Below are 23,667 nucleotides of genomic sequence, written 5' to 3' on the forward strand. Positions count from 1 at the left end.
TTCTGTGTAGTTTCATATTAAAACACAATTTTGCCTTTGTACAGATGTAATTTGCCTGGTTTGTAACACTGGTATGAATATCTTAAAGCAATAAATCACCATTAAGTTTATCTTAGTGTATTTTATTTTTACATCAATGACAGCATAGATTTTACGTCGGCTTAAACTTGAATGTTTTAAAATAAAATGTTTTTACAAATATCAATTTTTTGCTCAATTCATAATATTATCCTAGGCTATCTCAGTATATTAAAACATGTACAAATAATCTCCCCTAAATAGTTTTAAATTCAACTTCATTTGTGGTAATGAAAGTTAGTGTCTGATATATCATTCTTGTCGAAGGAAAACAGGGGGTCCCAAGTACTGAGAAAATGCAGTGGGAAAGCTTTAAAAGCAAACATCACACACCTTTGATATACTTTATTATTATTTATTTAGAGCATGCAAAGCAGTACCATATCAGCACATGTGACATCTAAAAAAGCTCAATAACTGAATACTGAAAAAGATGCTTTAAAAAGTCATCACAATAACACTTTTTTTTGCTATATGATGTTACGTTTTTGTTTTTGTGTTGTTGTTTGTTGATTGGGATAAGTATTTTGGGGATTGAACCTTATTCTAATCTCATTTAAGAGCGTTCTACTTCAGTGGTGCAAATATTGTGACATGATCCATCACGCATTCGACGTATTAGTATTTCCCATTACCATTGATTATGGAATCGATCCATACTTTGTAGGTGGGTATCTTAGTATACCTATGGATTGATGAAGCACTGGGATTTGGGCTATTGCTGGTGGACACCACCCCATATGCCTTTCCATCTCCACAGACTAATGGACCACCAGAGTCTCCCTGAAAAGCATTAATACATGTGCAAAAAAATGATCGTTTCTGACTAAAAGTTTAATTTTTTCATGTTAAGTTACAAAAAAGTACTTACCTTGCCTGGTCCAGTCTCGCCCTTAGAGCAGTAAAACATTTCCTTAGCACACCTCTCATCATCAGTCAGGGTTACATTCGCTTCCAGGAGTTTCACAGACATATTGCTTTCTTCTTTTGTTCTTCCCCAGCCAGAGACGACACATGATTGTGGCAGAGAGCCATCACCGTCTGCGAGAGCAATGGACTTCACTTTATGGTTAAATTCTGCCTTGGACTTCAACTTAAGGAAAGAGCAGAGAATAAAAAATGGTTTATTAGATATTAGAATTATAGCATTTTGATGCTTATCTAAATTAAATATATTAAATGATAAATCATTACAGTAATTAACCATTATTACTTATGGCATGTTATTAAGCACAAATAAAGTCATTTGCTTCTCCTACCTTAAGGACCATTATGTCGTTTTCAAAAGTATTTGCATCGTAGTTGCTATGCGGAAAGGCTTTCTCCACATGCGTGTGTTGTACACCATTCTTATGATGGTAATTGTGAAGACCCAGGAATATTTCGTATGTCCTGAAATACAATAAGAGCAAAACTGTTAAGTGACAATAAAGAGATTATTTATTTATCTATTGTGTTCAATAAAATAAACATATATGGAGCCATCATAAAACATATTTCAGTTTCAAGACTTATCTTATTAGGGGCATTAGAATCCCTGGTAGTTAAACATAAAGTGTGTTTAACCTACTCAGCGTCGCAGTGAGCTGCAGTCAACACAAAATTCTCATTCAGAAGGAAGCCACCACAGTGGGCTGTATGACCATTTGCCTTGTTCCGCTGTAAAAGCACCATGTACGGTCTGCTATGTGGCACGGTCTCATGGCCACCGATGATTTCCCCTGCGTGGACTGAAAAAAAAAATCCAATACCTTATAAAACAAAAACATACTGTTTTATAGTTCAGACATGATGCAATACATAATGGATGCTTTGATGAAGGCACACTATTGGGTGAGCCCCTGTATGCGTTTATGAAACTCTGTGAGGACAGAACTCAATGTGTCTTCACCAGTTCTGCTTCATAACCAGTGGTATTCCATAATATTTATCTGTATGCTATACATTTATTTATCCATCATATAACTTATTCTATGCAATCACTGCTGCACAGAGCCAAAGCAGATCTCTTCATGAATTACATAATATAATACATCTATCTGTGTGACGAGAAGAATCTTACCTTGATCATGAAGAATCAGCAGTACAGTGAGTATTGCCAGGTTAAAGTGGGCAAACATGATGAGACAAAAGGCAGGCTGAGATCCTGAAGAGCAGTGGAACACATCACTGACAGCTTCACTCTTTAAATACTTCATTATATTTGAGACAGAAGGACGTCCTTGTGTTATTTGCATATGCAAATGATGTGGCCTTGAACCACATAAGGAACACCTCCACAGCCTGACGAAAACTCTTATTCTCATAGTATTACATTACGTATATATATATATATATATATATATATATATATATATATATATATATATATATATATTTGTTAAAAGGGTTGGCGTAATAAGCAAATGCTTCAGCCAATACCTTTTGATTAGCCTTGTCTCATGCTTTCTTGCTTTGTGGTAGATCTTTGTTCTGTCTTCACTGAGATATTTGAATGCTAATCAATAAAAACATATCACTCACTCACTCACTGTTATATATATACATATATATATATATGCTTAATGCTGGTCATAGGACAATCAAGATTTAAGCATGTGGGGTGATTTTGTCAGATCACAGCTCAACAAACTTCATGAAAAGAAATCAGTAACTTTACACAAACGCACACGCACACACACACACACACACACACACACACATATATATACATATATGTATATATACATATATATATATATATATGTATATGTGTATATATATATATATATATATATATATATATATATATATATATATATATATATGTAGTAGTTGTTTTCTGGCATAAACAAATTGTGGAAAGGCCTGAGAATATAAATGAAGAAGGTCGATCTTGTAATTTTGATGCAGTACACCAACTGCTGGCATTATCTGGCAAGTCAGAAACAACCTAATCTGCAAATAGGGTGCTCTTTGTCTATGTGGCCATCAGTGGTTATGCATGCAACTGGAAAAATAGCTGAGCTGGTAAAAGCAATGCAGACTTTTGTGGTAAGTAAGATCTTTTCTGATAATCTGTCAAAAGTGGGATGTCTGTTGAGTTCATGGCATTCGCGGGCCACTGTATGTCACTAAGGCCAAATTCAGCAGCCTGGGTTAAACTTCAGCCTATAGCCATTTGCCGCGAATCTTCCGATTCTCTCTAGTGCTTTACTGCTACTCTCTGCTGTATTATCTAGTAAAGACAAAAACATAAAAAAAAAGAAAACTGAAAGCCTTCTTTCAACAACAGATTGTGCTCCAACAATTATATCACATATTATTAAGAAAGTTTTAAATAGTTTAACAATATAAGTGATGCAGCAGTGTGAAAGAAGCAAGTCATGATGTCAGGAGTGTGTAAAACTATACATTACTAACAGCTAGGTAAAGATACTTTGTCCTTCAAGCTGTTCTTATCTTTGCACAAGACAATCATAGTTTACTACATATACTGAATTTACTATAGTCATTGTTTAAATGATTGTTTATGAGAATGAATTGTTAACATGAATGCAAATCTGATACGACTGTCTGTGGTTCCAAGAATTGTTTTCAAGAAAGCAGTTATGAACAGATCTATGCCATGAAAACTTTCAGTCCACAGATCTACCAACATATACAATAATAGATTACCATGTACTTTCAAAATGATGAAGACGAATAGTCACTTCACACTATTAAAACCAGCAGTTACTATAAGAAAGAATCAGTGTGAGTTTTACTAAATACAGAAGTGCTGAAGACCAAAACTTGTGGCATGTCTGAAAGAAAACATAGTATCATAGTTAACGCAAGTAGACCACAACACTAACACTGTCCACCCAAGAGTGGTCCACACACCAACTGAGCAGCGCTTCACTAGCTTATATACTGCTGGGTGGCTGACTGCTGAATGACGCCACCTGTGCACTGTCTCGTCAGGAGAGATGGATGAGATATGACACACCCACGCAGCACGCTGACCTGCTAAAGCAGTAACATTATATTGTGATTTAAGTGATGTGGTACTGCTTATACTGCCTAAAGTATTTTCAAACAGTACTTGTAAGCCCATTTCCTGGTGACCTGAAATATGGTTTTGACTTATTGTGAACAGTTATCTAATAGGATTTTAAGGGTGTATCCATAAAAACTCAATATTCAGATAGACTACACATTTTTGTATATTTTGAATATAAACAACAAGGCAAAGTAACAGACATAGCACCCAAAATTCTGCATATTCTGTCTTTTACATGAGCTATCCATTTAAGAATAATAAAGGCCTGTATTCAATACTATTTAGCTTAGTAAGTTACATTTTTTGATATGATATGATTACACATTTATTGGGGAGAATATGTACCTGACTCAAATGATCAGTTACTTCTCAATTTCAGTTGCTATTTTTTTGTTTTGTTTCAGGTTTTAGAAAAGTAATCAACCAAAACAGAAATTTGTGAAACATAACATTTTTTTAATATCACTCTACACTTGCTACTTTGAAGGTCTATTTTAAACCTTCAGTCTTTCTACTCATTTATCTGTTTATGTGAAGTAATGCGTTCATCCATCCCATTCTCTTCTTTGGCTTGCGTATGATTTTAATTTGTTTTAAATATTAAAGTTTCCTCTATTTTTGCCCATTATCTATACATGTATATATATATAATGCAGATTGTTCTATGATTCATTTGAACTTCTTATCTCAGTCTTGTGTAACTGGTTGAAATGTTCCTGCATCTATCAATGTGCCTGCAATTTGCAAAAAGCAGAGATTACTATCATAAACCATTTCCTCTGCATGATTGTGTAAAATCTCAGTATTTCACACGCAAATTTCTTTGAGGTGCTATTACATGTTTTACTCTTTTTTTTTTCTTTGATGTAAAAGCGCTTGAACAGTTGCACCTTTTCTCAGATGGTTTAAAATGTAACAATGGATACTGCATTAAATGTGGTAAGAATCAACTAATTTCAGAAGGCTTATGTCGGTGCAGGAAAATCCTTTTGCAGCACATAGTGCTCAAAGCGAAAGGGCACGCACATTTCAGTCATTGGCTCTTCTGCTAAGCATTGACAACAAAACAGGGAGACCTATATGATGTAGCGTATTTTCGACTTGTTACATAGTCATAAAGAGAAAATTATGCAAATGATTTGTGCCCAAAATGATTTATCCTCAGTGAACCAAGTCATTTTTCATTTTGTAGGTATGCTGTGGCAACCTACAAAATGAAAATGTGCCCCAATGCTGACTATGCTAAAGTGATCACTTTTCTGGTGCATTATCTTTTTGTGGCTTCTTATCATTTTATCGCCACTGTACGCCAATCAGTGAAAAATAACTATGCAGAAAAGAAGCCTTTCTGCAAGCATCACTGTGATGAAGAGAGATATGCTGTGAAACGTTTGTCATAGAGCTCCAATGTAATGAGCTGGGGATGATAAAAGATAAACAAGCAGTCGTGCACAAACTTTCAGAATTTTGATGGTGGTTAAAACCTACTTTATATCGGTTTCACTACCAGCCAGCATGAGAAAGAATCCCCTGAAAATTAGGTGAATAGGAAACTACAGCACTGCAAGAAGCAAAGAGTCAAAGCAAGCAGAAATAAATTGACAGCTCTTTAGAATTCATACATCAGGTATCAGGCATGCGGTGTCCAGGTTCCTGTTTTCAGAAAAGATTTGAACGTTAAGATGGGCAGGAGGAACGCATAAGGAAAAAAGAGAAAGAAAGAAATATACGGGCAGATGTGAATTGAAAACACTGGCAAAAGCACACTCATAGGCTGTTTACATTGTTGTAGCTTATGTTCTGTGAAATCAGTGCAGGTATGAAGGGTTTCTGAAAGGTTTCTCCAAACCATTTAAGCAATTGAAATAATTTTGGATGTTTTTTCTTTTTAATGTTTCTAGACATATTTGTATCCGCTATAACAGGTACATTCCAGGCAGTCCAGGTAGGTATGTTACTGGTTATCTTTCAAGTTTACTTAGATGGAAAGTGGTAGAACAGGTACTCAGATTTGTACTTTAGTCACAAATATTTAGTTTTGGGGGGGGGGTTTTTTGGTGTTATTGTTGTTTTATATTTTGTGTTTTGTTTTTTTAAATTTGAATAACCTTCATTGCACATTAGCAAATACATTTGTTCTGGCCTATTATTCCTTATGCAAAGTGTAAAATTATGTTTTGCATGACATCCCTCTCCTTTCATCTCAAAGAGCGTCCTGTCAAAGTTTCTGGCCTCTTTGTGTCCATTCTTTAACCTCATGGGACCTGGCGTCCACATATGTGGACATCACATTTTGGGTTGTCTAGACCAAAATATAAAGTTTTGCTGGTATCTACGAGGACATTTTACTTCCACTGTTCTATCGAAATTTAAGATGAATGTCCTCATATGTGGATCTCATCTTTCTCGGACACAAATATTAGGTAAAAAACAAACAACAACAAAAAACCCTGATGTAATTCTTTTTACATTCATCAGGTCTCCATCAGCCCAAATAGCAAAGAGAACTTGCATGCCATGAAAGAGTTCGGGTCTAAGGGGGTTAAACTGCTGCCATCTTGTGGTTACATTTGGCTATTGTGCTTATGAGCAGGATTAAATCTGCTTCACTACAGCCAGGGTTCTTGTAATAATAACTATAAAGAGTAATAATAATGATAATAATAGTATGTAGCAATTATTTAACTAATAGTATTGCTATTCAAAGGCTCTGATGACATTGGAAACTGCTGGGATTTTGTTTGTTTGTTTGTTTTTTGTTTTACAGGAATAGACCAGACCGCGTGTGAACTCATAACCTATTCACCAGCTCCATGCTCCAATTCAACAAACCCTCAGCTGCCCATTGTTCTTTCTGTCTACTCTGATCTCTGAGGTAAGAAAGCTGCTTTTCGTTGCTCTGACCTCAGTGGGCGCGTCCTGTTCTGTAGGTGGTGCTTCACCACCCTCTAGTGGGTGAGAAAGGTAATGCATGAAGCGTTTACAAATAAAAAAAATAAATGCATGACTACAAAGACTTTACATAACTTTCTCTGGCATTTTTCACATATTAATCCATGGATGGATGGATATTAATGTTTTTTTATTAATATGCGTCTTTCCTGTGAGCCGGTACTAAAATAAAAAATATGTATATAGTACGTGTTTTATGTACATTTTCTTTGATATATATATTTTCTCACACAGATATTTTATTTATATTAAAGCATTTTTTTAAACATGTCCCCATGTCTATGGTATAATCAATTTAAGATCATTTATGTGCATATGCAGTGATCTACTGCTCTAGTCTAATCTGCATTACACTTTATGGCAGGAAGAAACTGGAGGATCAGAATCAGAATACTTTTATAATCCCTAAGGAAACTATGTGCGTTACAGTTGCTCCAAGACAGTAACAGTAAGAGACTAAACTAATTAAATAATACAATTTATTGCAAAGTTTACACATTTAAGAAATAGCACTAATATACAGAAAGCACTCAATTATAAATGAATGACTTTTAACTGTAACCTGTGAACTTTGTCATTTGTTATTTTACTGTAGAGTGTGTGCAAAACTAGATGGAGTGAGATACACAACGATTCATTTAGTCATAATGTATACTAGTAGTTAGGGCCATAAATATTTTGACCTCATGCCCATGTGAACTTCGATTTGAACTTCAGCAGATCATCTTGACTATGTCTAGATTCCTAATGCATTGAGTTGCTGATGGCTGATTAGATGTTTGCATAAATGAATAGTTGAACAATTGTGCTCAGTGAGTGCACATGTTCATAAAGTGTGTTAAAAGAGAAAAACCTGATGGTGGCTCTAAAGGCAAGCTGAAATGATCACCAAATACATTCTCAGTGTTACTTAGGTCATATGAGACATCATGGATATACAAAGTGTTGGATGTGTTTATTTGAACAGCGAGTGTACTGTACCTGGTCATTTAATGATATATCATCAAATGAACTATGTAACCTGAGTAATTTTTTTCAGATCCCAACCTGATGTCTCCATTTAACAATATGCTTTTGTGATTCTGTTCCTGTTTGTTTCACTTGTAATGCATGCTTTAGCTTACATGTTTGACATCGAGTGCCTTTACAATGTATTTCCTGATTTTTATTCATATATCTAGGAAATATATATGTTTACATTGACTTAAAATATGCTGCATAATCATGTAAGATATGTTTCGTTTGCATTGCTATTAAGAAAATAAGACATCAAAGAAAAAAAGTTTATTGTCTCATTAAATGTTACAAACAAGCATAACATCATGGGTTCTCTTTGAATCTACTCTAACAGAAAGGCAAAGCAATAATTGATTATTACTGTTTTTAAGAACATGAAATGCAGTATCAGTATATTAGGTCACAATGATATCTTGTCTGTTAGGCAGTCTCAGTTCAGTGGAATCAGTCTAAATATTGATATCTCAGTAATCAGATGTCTTAGCGATCTGAGGTTTAAATGTATTATGACTTTCACTTATGTTTTAGTACGCAATCAATCCAGTCTCTGTATTCAGGTATCATAGTATAACCGTAGGTGTTTTGCTGGCTGCCAGACACCACCCCATACGCCTTTCCACATTCACAGACTAACGGGCCACCAGAGTCTCCCTGGAAGTACAAGCACAGTATGTAGTTATTGTGATCATAAGTGAACAATGAGCTAATTATCAATGCTGATCAATGCTCTTTTTTATTTTTTGTTATAAGATGCAAAATCTACTTACGTTGCTTGGTCCAGTTGTACCTTTAGAGCAGTACTTTTTTTCCTTAGCACAAAAGTTAGTGTCAGTCAGCTTCACATTGACTTCCCGGAGTACATCAGATGCTTTGCCATTCTCTGTTTTTCCCCAGCCAAGGACTGCACATGATTTTGGGACATCATCACGGCCTGCGAGAGCAATAGATGTCACATTCTTGTTGAACTCAGCCTTGGGATGCAACTTCAAGAAAACGAGAAATAAGAAAATTTTAGTATCAATATATACAGTATATAGATTAACAGGTGTTTGTTGATGACTGAGCTTTTCCTAATATAATAAATGAAAGTTGATTATAGCTCAAATTAATAATAATCTTTTTGTTAAACACAATTATTTTGGTCTTTATTTACCTTAAGAAGCATTATGTCATTTTTGAAATCATTTTTGTCGTAGCCTTCGTGTGGAAAAGCATTTGTCTCATCCACAGTCACTATCTGTACACTTCTGCGATTTTTGTAATCATGAAGTCCCAGAAAGACTTTGTACGATCTGAAAAAATAGGGGAAAAATATCTTGAAACAATAAAAATAATAATTTTTAGTATTGACAAAAGAAAAGATAAATCCTTCATGAAACCTATATCGCAGTCAAAGGTTGTGGCTGGAAGTTGTGTAACTTTAGCATTATTGTGATAACACAATTTACTTGGCCACATAATTCATTTTAGATAAACATGAGTGGGTTAAACTCACCTGGCTTCGCAGTGGGCAGCAGTCATCACAAAATGCTCATTTACAAGGAAGCCATCACAGTATGTTGTATTACCATTTGACTTTTTCAGCTCCAAAAATACCATGTAGGGCCTGCTATGTGGTGCAACTTCACGGCCACCCACGATTTCTCCTGTATGAACTGGAGAGAAAAAGGTTTTCATATTCTATGCATCAAAATCTTAACTTCATGGACTCCGTTTTGACTTTGTATAAACGTTTGTGCTATGAAAAGAGCCTTACCTTGATCATGAAGAGTCAGCACGAGTATCAGTGCTGCCAGGCTACAGTGGGTAAACATGGTGAGATCAAAGTCAAGGTGAGTTACTGAAGAGCAATGGGGCACTTCACTGACACTTCAGGCTTTAAATGCTTCCTCGTAATAAAGGAGGAAGTGTTTGTGTTTTTGTACATGCAAATGATGGGGTGTCAAACCACATTTATAAAGAGATCATCTCTGACACCTCCAGAAGCTGAAAAAAAATGTAGCTTATTAGTCTTAGTTGGAGTCTTTAAGCAGGCTTAATAGTAATATAGTTCTAACAAGGGTCACATTATGCATTGTTATAGATTCAAAATCTTTCAATAAAGCTTAAAATAAATCAAATCAAACAAAACAAAAAGGTGAATATAACATTTTTGTGGATGAGATATTGTGAGACAGGCTTTGCTATAAATTGGTCCAAGATTCAAGTATATGACTTGATAGAGTCAACTCACAGTACAAACTCTATGAACAATGTTAAAGAAAGAAGACATTTTATAACGTTTTCAATTTATAGCAAGAATGTTAAAACCATGGGGTAAAATGTTTTTGGGGTTCATGATGAAAGAAAAATTTAAAAGAAAATTAAGAAGCTTATTAACTTAATATACTTTAAGAGTGACAACAGTGTGAAAAGTTATTGTTTGTTAGCATGATGTGTTAGCTGGAAAGCTATGACTGTTGCAAGAATTTGTGCACATGGCTATCTTCACCATATTCAGTGAGAACGCCTGACGGATTACTTGGAAACAAACTATTTTCAGAATGTTGGGGGCGCGTGAAACAGGAAACCAGCTGACATGTAGCGCCAGTTACAGGTCATGTCATCTGTCACTTTGCATTTTTGTAATACTTTAGAAGTTGGGCTGGTGTTTGACACTTACTTCATACCCTTCCTATTACCACTAACATAACCACTATACAAGATGTTTAAAAAAACTCAAAGTGAAGCCTGTAGATAGATACCCGTGTAGTTTGGGTATCTGACTATATGCCTACTGGACACCTCCACTGTGAAGTATTTCTTGTGTGTCCAACTTGGTCAAAGCAAAGCAATCGTGATCTGAAAAATACCTTATCTTCCAAAAACGATGAAGCCAATGTTATATCATGTTATACAGCAATGTAGAAGTAGCAGGATAAATTCTTAAGTATACAGTGTTTTACTCAGACAGCCCTTCGCGGTATAATATGATAAGCCAGTTGTACAATCACAAAGGGCGTGTTTAGTTTGTATTATGATGATGAAAAAAAGACATCAAGAACAAAGTGCAACAGTTTATTGTCTAATTATGTGTTACAAACACGTATAGCATCGTCATCATTGTAATCAGCCTGAATATTGATATCTCAGTCATTAGATCTCTTGATAGTGATTAAGTGTTTCATTTATGTTTCAGTATATTCAGTATATATGATTTTTTGGGGCCAAGTATAATAACAAGTTGAGTCAAGTCAAGTGGCTTTAGTATCATTCCAACCATGAGCCGTGGCACAGTACACAGTGAAATTACACAACGTCCCTCCAAGACCATAGTGCTACATATGAGCAGTGTTGGGAAGGTTACTTTTAAAATGTATTCCATTACAGAATACAGAATACATGCCCCAAAATGTATTCTGTAACGTATTCCGTTACGTTACTCAATGAGAGTAACGTATTCTGAATACTTTGGATTACTTAATATATTATCATGCCGTTTACAACTACATGAATGTACTATTGCTGTGATTTATTACTGTTACTGAAGGTCCGCGGCTCCGAACCGTAGTAAAGGGACCTCTGGCTAATACGGTGGGTTCTGTGTCGGGCTCGTAGCCGAAAACTAGCTTTACTTTGTTGTCTGGGTCAACTTTGCTAGCGAGAGACAGAGAGAGGCGTTGAAAGGCTGCTCCAACGGAACTTATTGTTTTCGGAGGAAAACACGAACATGGTGTACAGTTGAGTCTTAATAGCTTACTTACAACTGGGCTCGTCAGGCACTCTTCTTGGCTGCAGTGGTTATTATTATATTTACATGCTTCCAGCTCCCGTTTTTGCTCGATGACAGCTCATACTTTTCCTTTTTCGCCCTCCCTCGCTCACAGACACATAACGTGTACGACAGTCCATTCTCCCTGCAGCACGGACTACACTGCCTATGATGCTACATTCTTTAGAGCTATACCGGTAGCATTCTGCCTATTAGCTTAGCACAACAACAACAAAAAGGCCTCTCTCACCCAGGAAACACGCAGAGAGAGAGCGTCACCCTGTAACCATGGCAACCATAACGCTGCCACCTGGAACAACAGAACGTAGCTGTCAAACAAAACCCAAACAGTCCTGACCCGCGACAATATGAAGCAGGAAAGTATCGCCGTGTAATCCATTTATTTCAACAAAGTAACTGTATTCTAAATACCACCTTTTTAAACGGTAACTGTAACGGAATACAGTTACTCATATTTTGTATTTTAAATACGTACATGTATTCCGTTACTCCCCAACACTGCATATGACATATAACAATCAACACAGGACTACATAAAGTGCAACAATTGCAAAAAAAGAAAAACAAAACAAAGACAGTGCAACACCAGCCAGAACAGAATAACTTCAGTTTTATCTTAATTTTTAGGCAGACGCAAAGACAAGAGAAGGAAACCATCATGGGGCTGAAAAATCAACATAAACTTATCAGAAAGGTAGCAAAATTTTTAGCAGGGACCAAGTCTGGCACATTTCTTAAAAGAAGGAATGTTCTGGCTATAAAGCTCCGTGTATGGTGTTTTACTGTGTAGAGAAATGCAGCTACTCTGCAGTATGTTTGCTAACATGTGGTTGGACAATAACTGTTTAAATGAAGCACAAACAGTGTATTCAATTTACATATAGCTCCATATATTAATGTGCTTGTACTTAGAAGCATCTTTTCACAAGTGGTTTCCACCATGTATATTGCGAAATGTATAAATTATCATTATAAATAAATCATTATAAATAACATTTGTATTTTTGATGGCTCACTCAGTGAGTCATTTCAACTTTGTTCTGGTTTGGTCACATATCTGTGAATGTTCTAGCATCTCTCATCCTGTTTGTAATTATCAGGAAGTATAGATTTCTATCATAGTTTCCTCTGACTGACTTGTGAAACTGCAGTGTATCCGCCATGGTTCGGTATGTCTGAGTCTTTCAAAAATCGTCTGTTTTAAGTCTTCAGTCATCATAGCAGTAAAAATCCCCTAATTTCCCCTAATTATGTCACTCCTTATATGGATTCGTTTTTAGAGAATACCTGTAAATCAGTGTAGTGATGAATACCTGCAATATTTGGTCAAATGTTTTGGGCCAGACTTTTTAATCTTTGAATTCATCTCTCTTTCTAATGGCAGAGTTGTAAAACATCAATAACTTAGTCAATTTCTGGTCTTCTCAGATAGCCCACAAACAACTATAAGTGATTTTTTTCTTGCAAAGTAGAAGAATTTGGGAACCACAGCAGCACAGCCACAAAGTGACAGACCACATAAAGTTATAGAGATGCAGAGTGCTGAGGCACATTGTGCAGCACAAGTCACAAACTATTTGCTGACTCAAAAACTGCAGAGTACTAATCCTCCTCTGGCATTAACATCAGGACAGAAACTGTGCTCAGTGAACTTCATGGCAAGTTTATATGGCTGAGAGGCTCTTGTAGATGTAGTGTTTAGGTGGCCCAGTAATTTTACCATCATAGAATATGTATGAACCACATGCTACACATACACATACTGGTAGATGAACCATATACAAATATTGACTATTTAATATAATTTAGAAATTTACAACAGTGACCCTTAAAAATTACAGTTTTGTAAAAGTAAGTGAATGACAGAAACAAGAAACAAATTAGTAAAATATTTGAATTTAGAGAAACTCTGTGACAAATGACAGGAAACAAACAACTCAACATTTGAATCATTAAAAAAAAGAAAGAAAAAGCCTGGTGTCAACCTGTGAAAAGTTAATACACGGTTAGAAACGAAGTGCTTTCAGAGGTGTGGAAAAAGTTTTCCCAAGTCTTTTTATACGGAGGTATCGCCCTCTGGTGGCTATTTAAAAGAAGATTAAGGGTTAAGAAGCTAAGTTTTTAACTTTCGTAACTTAGGTCATCAGTAGGAGGACAGCGGTCCGATTTTGACGGGCTGTGAGCAACGTTTCCAGTATTTACGGTATTTTTATTTTAATCGCAGCTCTTTTATTGCCTTTACGGTAGTCACTGTACATCTATAGGAAACACACAGACCAGTAGCATGCAGTATAACTCATTCAACATGACCCCCCCTTACCCAATCAAATAGTTTATTGAGAGCAAAGTTGCGATTTCCTGTGTAAACCGAGAACTCCTTATCAATTCTCCTATCAATTGTCACTGGGTTCTCATCAGCTCTGTTTTGAGAGTCTCCACCACTGCTAAGCAGCGATAAAGAAATTATATTAATGCAAATCAATTGAATACCGTGGGCCAAGTGTTTGTGCGTGTTTGTTACGTTATTTCCCCTCTTTTTGTGATCAGTGTTGGAATCATTACTCAAAAAAGTCATTATTACACAAAACCACCACAAAGCCTATATTCCAGTGGAAATTCCGGACCTGATTTTGAACCATCCACTGTCTTAATTCTAACATGGTGTAAAAGTTTGTGCCATGAAAAGAGCGTGCCATGATCATGAGCACAAGTATCAATCCTGCCATGTTACAGTGCATAGATATAGTGAGGTCAAAGTCAAAGTAAGTTACAGTCAGGCAACTTTTTTCATCTGTGGGACACTGATAGGTTTGTAGCTTAAACCTATTCGCTGGAACGTTGAAGACGATATAATTACACAGCAAAGCAATACACGAGTAGGCAAAGTTCTTCATGTTTCTCGTGCACGGGAGAGAACCGGACAAACGCCGTTCCTTCGCTTGACCCCAGTTGCTCTCGTCCGCTCCCCCGTAACACTGCTCTTTTATTGAGGTTACATGAATATGCATAGGTTCATTAACATACGACGTCTACATACAAACAAAGAGTACCTTGCCTGTGCGGTGTGTGTGTGTGTGTGTGTGTGTGGGGTCAGAGTGTGACCCCATAAATGACTTCCCTAAACCTACTGGTCTGGAAAGTCCAGCAGTTCATGTAAACAAAAGGCACTTAGACTAAAACAGATATAACTATGTTAATCCTACCATAAAACAATAAGAGAAGGTACGACCTCTCCCATGCTCCCAGAGTGTGGGTGTGGATGCCAGAACACTCTGGAATGCACACAAAGCCTTTGCAGACTATTAAGGATCACACATCCTATCACTACACAATCGATTATACACCTCTACCAATCTAAAACTAATTATAAAACTCTAAGCATATATAAGTAGATATTTCTAAGCATAAATGACAATCAACATTACAAAACCTAACAGACACTTGACTGACATTTCAGCCTTTAAATGCATCCTGATCACAGAGCTAGAAGGAGGGATTTGTGTTGTGTGCATATGCAAAATTAAAAAAAAAAAAAAAAAAAATCAACAACAACAAAAAAAATAAACTAACTGAAATTAGAAATTAGGAAAGTCTGTAGCTATATAGTCAAACAACACCTGTCAAGTAAAGCAAAGTACAATTGAATAGATTTCAGTAATGCTACTTTAATAATATTTTACAATAATACTTTCCTAACGATTTGCACAATGAGCTGCATGGTACTCTAATATGTTTTGCATTTAACATTTTTTAAAAAGCTTTCGAGTAATTTGTCATTTGTTTTCAAATAAAGTGACGTCTTCAGATTTTTGCATCTTGTCTCCTCATAGTTGTCTGTGAAAACTGTGAAAGGGTCTGGAGAAGCCGTGGAGAATATTATGCTGCCTCTAACATCGTTCAGCGTTACTGAAGTCTGGTCTTCAGTAACGCTATGGTCTGGGGGGTTGTAACGTATATTAATATAGATATAGCACTGGTTGTTTTCGGGTGGGGGGTTCCCATTGAGATCTGATATGTACAGTGGCCCTGAGAGGTCAAACAGACACCAGCAAATAGAAAAATGCTGCAAAAGCACACAAAAAAACGTTCCAAAATTCAGCAACAGTGCTGCAGGTTGCCAACAGCTTTGGTTGTGTTTGATTAGCTTTGTGTATTTGTGTATTTTGTTGAGTTATGTGAATCAGTTGAACATTGAAATGTTCTAAATTCTGTTTCCAGAAAGCACAGATCACTATGACAAACCTTTGCCTTTCCTTTCCTCTGCCTTATCGATCTAGTTTGGGGGTTTTGAGATTGTTTTATAGATGCATATATCTAAAATGAACACTGCCAAAACAAAACAATATAGCTTTATATGTGTGTGTGTGTGTGTGTGTGTGTGTGTGTGTGTGTGTGTGTGTGTGTGTGTGTGTGTGTGTGTAAAAGAGTTGTACAGGGCCAGGTGCCGAAATGAACAATACATGAAATTCCAGCTACTGGTGACCAGACAATGATCTGAACCACACCAGCTAGTCCACCTCTGGCTGTCTAAAAAAAAAATCGTGGCCTAGTAAATGTCCAGATTTAAATCGGATTGCAGTGCTTTGGAATGACCTTAAATAGGCTATTCATACCATTCATGCAGAATTATTTAAACATTAAACTTCTTTCTCCAGGTAAGATTACTGTAATATGTGTGGTTTAAACAAAGACTGGGAAAATGTTGTTAAATACATTAAATTATAATTTCAGTTTTGATTGTGACCACTTACTATTTCATATCATTGTTCTATCAAATAAAGCAATTGTTCTGAAGATGTGGCAGCACATGTTATTTCCCACCATGCCCACAAGGGGGATTCCACGGACTGTACTTAGTGCAGTTGGACCCCTTATAATCAGTTCAGCTAAGCTGGTAGTCACAGTTCAGGGCTCGATCAGATCCATAGTTGATTGCTGCTTGTGTCCCAGTCCTTGATTTTTTATGACAGAGTTATTAACAACAATTATAAGTATTTCTGACTTTCCAGAACCACGTCCATACACATATTCTCCGTGCTGCATTTAATAGTAAACCCATCAACACTGTTAGGATTCTTTGTCTGCATTAAGCCTTAGGGGAAAAAAGGGAGCACATTCTAACCGATGCACACTCTGTGATTACCACCAAGTGTAGCCAGCATGTTAGTGTAGAGCCTTCACCTTAGCAATAATACATTTATTTACATTTACAGACAGAAGTGGAATGTGAGGATGAAAGGCAGAGAAAACTGGAGGCTAGAGCAGGTACCTAGTCACATCTGAGTCAAATCAAGATGATGTCTCAGATCTCTCTCTCTCTCTCTTTGAGATTCCAGATTCCAGACAGACAAACAGACAAAAGAATAAGGATAATAAACAAATATCTGACTTAACTAAGATATATGGCACTAATTGGTTTCAATCCATATGTAGAAGGATGGCTTCTATAGCAGTCACTGCAGTACTCAACATTAGAAGACCTTCTTTTCTTTCTTTTGAAAGCTGGGTCATCCAGGAAAGTTGGGGCTAGGTTGGGGAGGGAGAATAGGTGGAGGAAGGAGGGGTAGAGAAGAGAAGTTGAAAGGGAGGAGAAAAGGGAAGTGAATTAAAGATTGAGGCGTGAGTGTAGAGAAGATGAAGAAAAAGTTGGAGAAGGAGGAGAAAGAAGAAATTATTCCTCTACTTGAGATGAACTATCACTCTCCTCAATCATTGTTGCTGGGACATATTTTCTTTTAGACTCTGCTCCAGATGCCACTCTTTTTCTTGATTTTCTTGTCCACAGCCATTAGCTTGAGTCTCTATCAATTCGCTGTTTGGAAGCAGATAAACAGAAAAAAAGTAAGTATAATAAACAAATCTGACCAACATTTGAGAAACTGCAATGTTTCACCCATAAGTTATCCCTCCGTTATATACAACATTACAAGTGCAGAGTCTCAACTAGTTTTAAAAGGTTTGCATCAATAAAGAAAAGATCAAAGGCATATTTATACACTGGCCATTCAGTCTTGAGAATTATCAAACAAGATGTAGTATTAATGGCAAGAACATGAGAAGTTGTAAAGACTGCACTAACTGCAATTCCCCAACTAACTATCATGGAAAAGCTAGATGCGGGACTGACACTGAGCGAACTACAAAAGGCCATCAACTGTCTTGCAATGAAAAGGTTACTGGAAGCGATGGCAGTGGTGCTGAGGAGAACCTTCCAAAAGGACAGCCAATTCTGCAGTACTCCACCAATCAGGCCTGCGTGAGATGACCATGCCCAGACATCCTTAATGATAACCTGCTCCAGAGTGCTGTGGACCACAGAACGGAGCAAAGGGTTATCTTCCAACAGGACAAGGAGCCCAAGCACACGCACGATCTGATATCGTCGTGTTGGTGTTGTTCCCACATCATCATACTAAAGGTTGTTCCAGGATCAACATTGCAAGTGACCAATCAGAATGTTGTGATGTCATACTTTTGCGACTTCGGGAAAAACCGGCGTAAAACAAAAAACTGTACTTAAGCTGTGAGAAACCGCCTTTGTCCGCCCATCAACGGACCCTAACCCTGACCCTTTAATAAACGCTAAGCAGAATTGATATTGTCCTTGCAACATTGGAATTTCATAAATGCACGAATGGGTTGGTGCGCAAAAGAATAACGTCACAATAATGTGATTGGTCACTTGCAATGTTGAACCTGGAACAACATTTTCATGATGATCTGGGAACAACACCAACACGACGATATCAGATCATCCCAAGCACACAGTCAAGATAAAAAAAAAGAGAGAGAGCGAAATAACTTAGAGAAATTAGAGAAGGACATACACAATGAATTAGATCCAAGAAGATTTGAGAAGTTATATTTCTATTTGTAATTATGACTGTATGCATCAAACAATTAACTGATTAAAGTGCACATTTTCTGCTCTAATTCAAGCAATTAACCAAGTATTTTCTTAACTGTTTAGGAAATACACATTTCTATGCATAGTCCCTGATTTTCAAAGGCTCAAAATCTCAGTCTACGAAGGAGAAGTGCAGAAAGAAAATAATAAAAAAAGTTGTCATTTTCCAAACAGATATTGTTAGCCTTACACAGTGGAGCTAATGTTACGTATAGATGTGCATGAAGTTGGCCAATGCATGAAGTTCTCAGTTAGAGCTAAAATCTCAAGAACTTATTAATAAGAGAGTATAATTTTTGGCTCATTAAGTTATATCAAAGGCAAAGTAAGTAGTGATTTAAATTTTGCAAAACTCATGAAGGCGACCCTGGGATAAAAAAAAAAAATTGATATTATAGAAAGATATCTCTTTGAATATACGAGGTATTGATCCAAGTGGAATGATGTTACGGTGATGCATGCAAGGACCAATCACACATACATGGCTGATATTTTAAACCAGCTGAAGATTCTTGTTTGTTTGACATTTGAGGTGTCAAGAATGAGCTGAAACTCCATTCCAAAGAAAGTTACAGTGTAACTCTCACAGAGTATTGCAGTAATGTTACTGAATTACACCATATAGTGCCTATGTTATTAATATGTTGCTATGCTTAAGCATGAAGCGTCCTCAGGCCTATTTTGGATTTTTCCTAAAAACTCTTAGTTATAGTTAACGTTCTGTTCTCCTTTAAAGAAGTCTGACATTTACAAAATAATGAAAAGTGGTATCTAAAAGTAGTGTCTTTTCTGTGTCTAATCCGTCTGTTTAGATGCATTATTTAGATGGATTAGACACCGAAAACTCTGAATGATGACTCAGAAATGGAAGCAAAATTGAGAGCTGTTACTTGTCTATTTTTGTGAGCTTGTCATATTACAGTGTTTAGGCGTTTACGTACAGACGCAATATAAATTTGCAAAAGAAAGGCTTTTCCACAACTTAACACAGACAAATGCAAAGCAGAGAGAGTTCTGTTGCACACCACATAGATTTAGGAAAAGCTGCTCTTTGTCACTTTTACAGTGTTGCTGTCCAGACGGCTCTCTGGACAAAAAAAGTTTTAGACCAACCACTTGCTGACTGATTTTAGGTCCCTGATATCAGCTGATAAAAGTCTCTGAGGCAATGAATATCTTTAGTCAACTTCTGTCCTGAGCACTACAGAAATGGGTCCAGAAATGTAAAGGATACAGAAGAAAGTGGAGTATTTATTATGATGAAGTAAAAAGAAAACAGTTAAAGTTGGTGTGACACACCACGGACCCACGGTGTCAAAACACTACATGCTTTTCTTCATGGCAGCTCAGCCACTGAGCTTCCTGTCTGGCACCTTGACTGCTCTGGAAAGCTTTCCAGCTGTCTCTGCACACACACACACACACCTCCTCTCTGGTCCTCAGTGTCACTACAAAAAGAGGAGAGTTCATTAGTGAAATTCCCTTCACCTGGCACTTAGCCTCCCTGGCACTGCGCTTCTAGCCCGCTGCACCACCCCTCCACTGCAGCAGAGCCAGACACCACACCCCTGTCACACAACCCCACCGCCCAACTGAGGCTGGGGCTACATCCGGTCGAACCTACCACTCCCCGGAGTGGGAGACAACCCTCTGCGTCCCTGGCCTATGGACCACCTTGAATCTAAAGGGATGCAAAGCCAGATACCACTGGGTGATCCCTGGGTAATGGCATCCTTCATGGGGTGCAGCCACTGGAGCAGGGCCCTCTGTTTGGGTCTGCAGGATGAAAGGGAGGGAAAAGTTAGGAGTGTGGAGCAGTGGCTCCCCACAGAGAGCCTTCTTTACCAACACAAATGCCGCCTGGCACTGCTCAGACAACTGGACCAGATCTGGGGTGCCCTTTCGGGTGAGATCGGTCAAGGGGTCACCCGCGAACCCAGGCATTAACTGGCGATAGTAAGCAGCCAGCCCAAGAAACCTCCTTTGTGGTCTTGGGGCGAGGGCAGGATCCTAACTTTCATTTTCTCCACCTGTGGACACACCTGCCGCACACTTCTTCGGGTTGGCCGTGAGCCCCGCCTGCTTCAGGGACTCCAGGACCATGGCAACATGCTGCACATGCCCCGCCCAAATGTCACTGTAGATGATAACATCATCCAGGTAGGCACTGCATATGCGGCCGCAGCACCTGGTCCATGAGGCACTGGAAAGTGGCTGGGGCTCCGAACAAGCCGAACGTAAATCTGACGAACTGGTACAAACCGTACAGAGTGGAGAAGCCTAGATGCACCATCACTCTCCTCAACCATTGTTGCTGAGACATATTTTCTTGGACTCAGACAAGGGAATCTGCCAGTAGCCCTTGGTTAAATCCAGTGTCGTGAAAAAATAGCTGTGCCTAACCGGTTTAGAAGCTCGTCGACCCAGGGCATGGGGTAGGCATCAAACCATAACACTTGGTTCACCCTGCAGTAGTCAGCACAGAACCGTATAGACCCATCTTTTTTCACAACCAGAACTATGGGGCTACACCATGTGCTTCTATTACTCCCATTTTCAGCATTTCAGCCAGTTCTTTCTGAACAATTTGCTGCTTTTGTTCAGAACAGATGTAACGCCCAATAATTTGCACCGCTCTTTTAGTGTGCGAGACATGAACGATGTGGCCTGGTCAGTAGGTATCTCTTTCGGGATGCCGACTTGGAAGATTACCTGAAACAGTACCTACACCACACTCTTTGTAGAAATGGTGCACAGCGGCACTGCTTCCAGGTATCGCATTGCATAATCCACCAGAACTAATACAAAGCAGTAGCCACGTGCACTCCGGTGAAACAGCCCGATGATGTCAATGCCAATGCGCTCAAACAGGACCTACATTAATGGTAGTTGGCGCAAAGGCACTTCTGGAATGACGGGCTGGTTAACCAGCTGACATTCTGGGCAGGACGTTCACCATCAGTGCACTGATACATTTTTGCATGAAAGAGTGCACATGGCTTCAAAAAATCATCTTTGTAACAATATTGTGATCACAAGAGATAACAAGAGATATGCTGTGAACCTTTAATGCATAGACCATTTTAAATGATAAGAGATTAACAAGAAGTCACGTACATTCATAATGACGACAGTTGTGGTTGACACTTACTAGGAGTTCTACTAAAAGTCACTCTGGGAAAATGAGAAAACAAAAAAGAGATGACATTAAAATTCCATGTAATAAAGATGGCCTTCTGTTATGCCAGCTGCAAACATGCTAATGCATCTTTATCAGTTGAGTTTTTGATTTTTCACTCAATGAGACATACATTATCTATCTGATTCTACTTGAGCGTTGAGAGACTTGAGAGAAATGAGAGAGAAAGAAGAGGAGAAGAAGAGTAAAGAAGAGAAATGCCCTTTTCAGTGATGAAGCTAAATGCAAAAAAAAGTCCCATTCATGGAGCAGATCAGTCAAAAGAACAGTCAGAAACACACCCACGCAGCCTGTGAACATCTGTAGGTATAAAGAGTTTTCTTAAAACTAGTGCCTAATCTTTGGAAAATTTAAAATAACCTTGTATTTCAATATCCTAAAAAAATATATTTGTACATAGTTCTGCGTGTCTAGCCTTGTGCAGTAATGTGAAAAAGAAAATGAATTTGTTGAAGCCCATTGTTCTCGCCATTTTTAAATTCATGTGTAAGGACAAAAAAAGACATTGTGGACAAAACAGGACACCCCCCCCCCCCCCCCCCATAATCTTTAGTTACAATATTATAGTTAGTTAAATGGTCTGATTGTTCAAATATGTATTTTCTTTGATTGTGGTAAAATAATGTGTGCACCAGTCTCCAAAAATGACATAGTGCAGGAAGGGTAGTTATTCCTCCGTTACACCACAAGAGGGAGTATCCCCTAAAATGAGCATCTCTAGCGGGAGTAAATAAGCCCAGCCACTACCCATAAGGCAGTGCGCCTATAAGAGTTGTGTGAGACTGCAAAAGTGTGTAACGTTGTGCTATTTTAATGTATATATTTGCAGATGCAGTAAAGGCAAACTCACAAAGCCACACTGGTTTCAATTCATTTTAATCCAAGTGTGCAACACATGCTTTCTCCACTTTTGGTCTTTTAAATTAAGAATTAACATATTTCAGTCGATAAATCAATTGAAGTTCAGTTCGATTCTCAGTCTTGTATATTTGGAAAAATGTATGCATCTGTCATCCAGTTTGCAGCAATCAGGAAGTATAGATTACTATCACCATTTCCTCTATCTGACTTGTGAAACTGCAGTGTATAACACAGAGGTTTTCTCTGTCTTTGTGGTGTTATAGTAAATAACCACACATACACTGTGAATGTGAACTATTCTCTTGAACATTAACAAACATATACACCCATATGCTGCACTGCACTTCTGACATAAAGATCCAACTATAAGAGACCTCTCAGTACGATGTCTGACCTCATCCGTTATACCAATACAAAGCTAGCATAATGTTTCCTCTTCACATGATTTCATTTATTTCTATAGGTGGACAAGGAAAATGAGTTAGATGATGAAACTGCCTAAGAGCTACATAGACAAGGATAGATAAAGAACTTACTTCCATGTTTGTAAGAACACAGTCCTCTGTAGTTGAGTGTTTACCATTTACTGGGAGCAATTTAACTTTTCTAGTTAACATGCAAGCAAAGGTTTTTGAGTTTGGGCTGGAGCTCCAACACCACTTTCAAACCTACAGCCAACATATAGTCACCATTTAACCTAACATGCATGTTTTGGGACTGTGAGAGGAAGCCGGATAACCTCAAAAGAAGACATGATGAGACATGCGAGGTGACAGCGCCAACTATAGTGCATGCAGAAAGTATGTGGTCCACATTTTGTCATGTTACAGCCTTATTCCAAAATAGATTAAATTCAT

At 37.7% G+C, this 23,667-nt stretch overlaps 2 protein-coding genes across 2 annotated transcripts; both read right to left on the bottom strand.

Moving 5' to 3' along the window:
- Window positions 1-236: 236 nt before the first annotated feature.
- LOC146490807 (granzyme E-like) lies at window positions 237-2,275 on the bottom strand. Its single transcript, XM_085149984.1, has 5 exons — window positions 2,141-2,275; window positions 1,649-1,808; window positions 1,338-1,470; window positions 950-1,171; window positions 237-861 (listed from the first exon to the last, which is right to left on the bottom strand). The coding sequence occupies exons 1-5, from the start codon at window positions 2,196-2,198 to the stop codon at window positions 697-699; spliced, it is 738 nt and encodes a 245-aa protein (XP_085006110.1). The 5' UTR covers window positions 2,199-2,275; the 3' UTR covers window positions 237-696.
- Window positions 2,276-7,578: 5,303 nt separating this feature from the next.
- Window positions 7,579-10,067, bottom strand: LOC146490808 (mast cell protease 8-like). The gene is made up of 5 exons (XM_085149986.1): window positions 9,828-10,067; window positions 9,567-9,726; window positions 9,225-9,363; window positions 8,839-9,054; window positions 7,579-8,722 (listed from the first exon to the last, which is right to left on the bottom strand). The coding sequence occupies exons 1-5, from the start codon at window positions 9,883-9,885 to the stop codon at window positions 8,585-8,587; spliced, it is 711 nt and encodes a 236-aa protein (XP_085006112.1). The 5' UTR covers window positions 9,886-10,067; the 3' UTR covers window positions 7,579-8,584.
- Between the last annotated feature and the right edge of the window lie 13,600 nt (window positions 10,068-23,667).

Source organism: Neolamprologus multifasciatus, chromosome 23 (genome assembly GCF_963576455.1).
Source record: "Neolamprologus multifasciatus chromosome 23, fNeoMul1.2, whole genome shotgun sequence".
Taxonomy (NCBI): Eukaryota; Metazoa; Chordata; class Actinopteri; order Cichliformes; family Cichlidae; genus Neolamprologus; species Neolamprologus multifasciatus.

Excerpts from the sequence above, each read along its gene's own strand:
- LOC146490807 (XM_085149984.1), bottom strand. The coding sequence starts at position 2,198 with ATGTTTGCCCACTTTAACCTGGCAATACTCACTGTACTGCTGATTCTT. Across the intron at positions 1,809-2,140 it reads GCTGATTCTTCATGATCAAG|TCCACGCAGGGGAAATCATC; the intron begins GTAAGATTCTTC and ends TTTTTTTTTCAG. Across the intron at positions 862-949 it reads GCGAGACTGGACCAGGCAAG|GGAGACTCTGGTGGTCCATT; the intron begins GTAAGTACTTTT and ends AATGCTTTTCAG.
- LOC146490808 (XM_085149986.1), bottom strand. The coding sequence starts at position 9,885 with ATGTTTACCCACTGTAGCCTGGCAGCACTGATACTCGTGCTGACTCTT. Across the intron at positions 9,727-9,827 it reads GCTGACTCTTCATGATCAAG|TTCATACAGGAGAAATCGTG; the intron begins GTAAGGCTCTTT and ends TTTTCTCTCCAG. Across the intron at positions 8,723-8,838 it reads GTACAACTGGACCAAGCAAC|GGAGACTCTGGTGGCCCGTT; the intron begins GTAAGTAGATTT and ends TTGTACTTCCAG.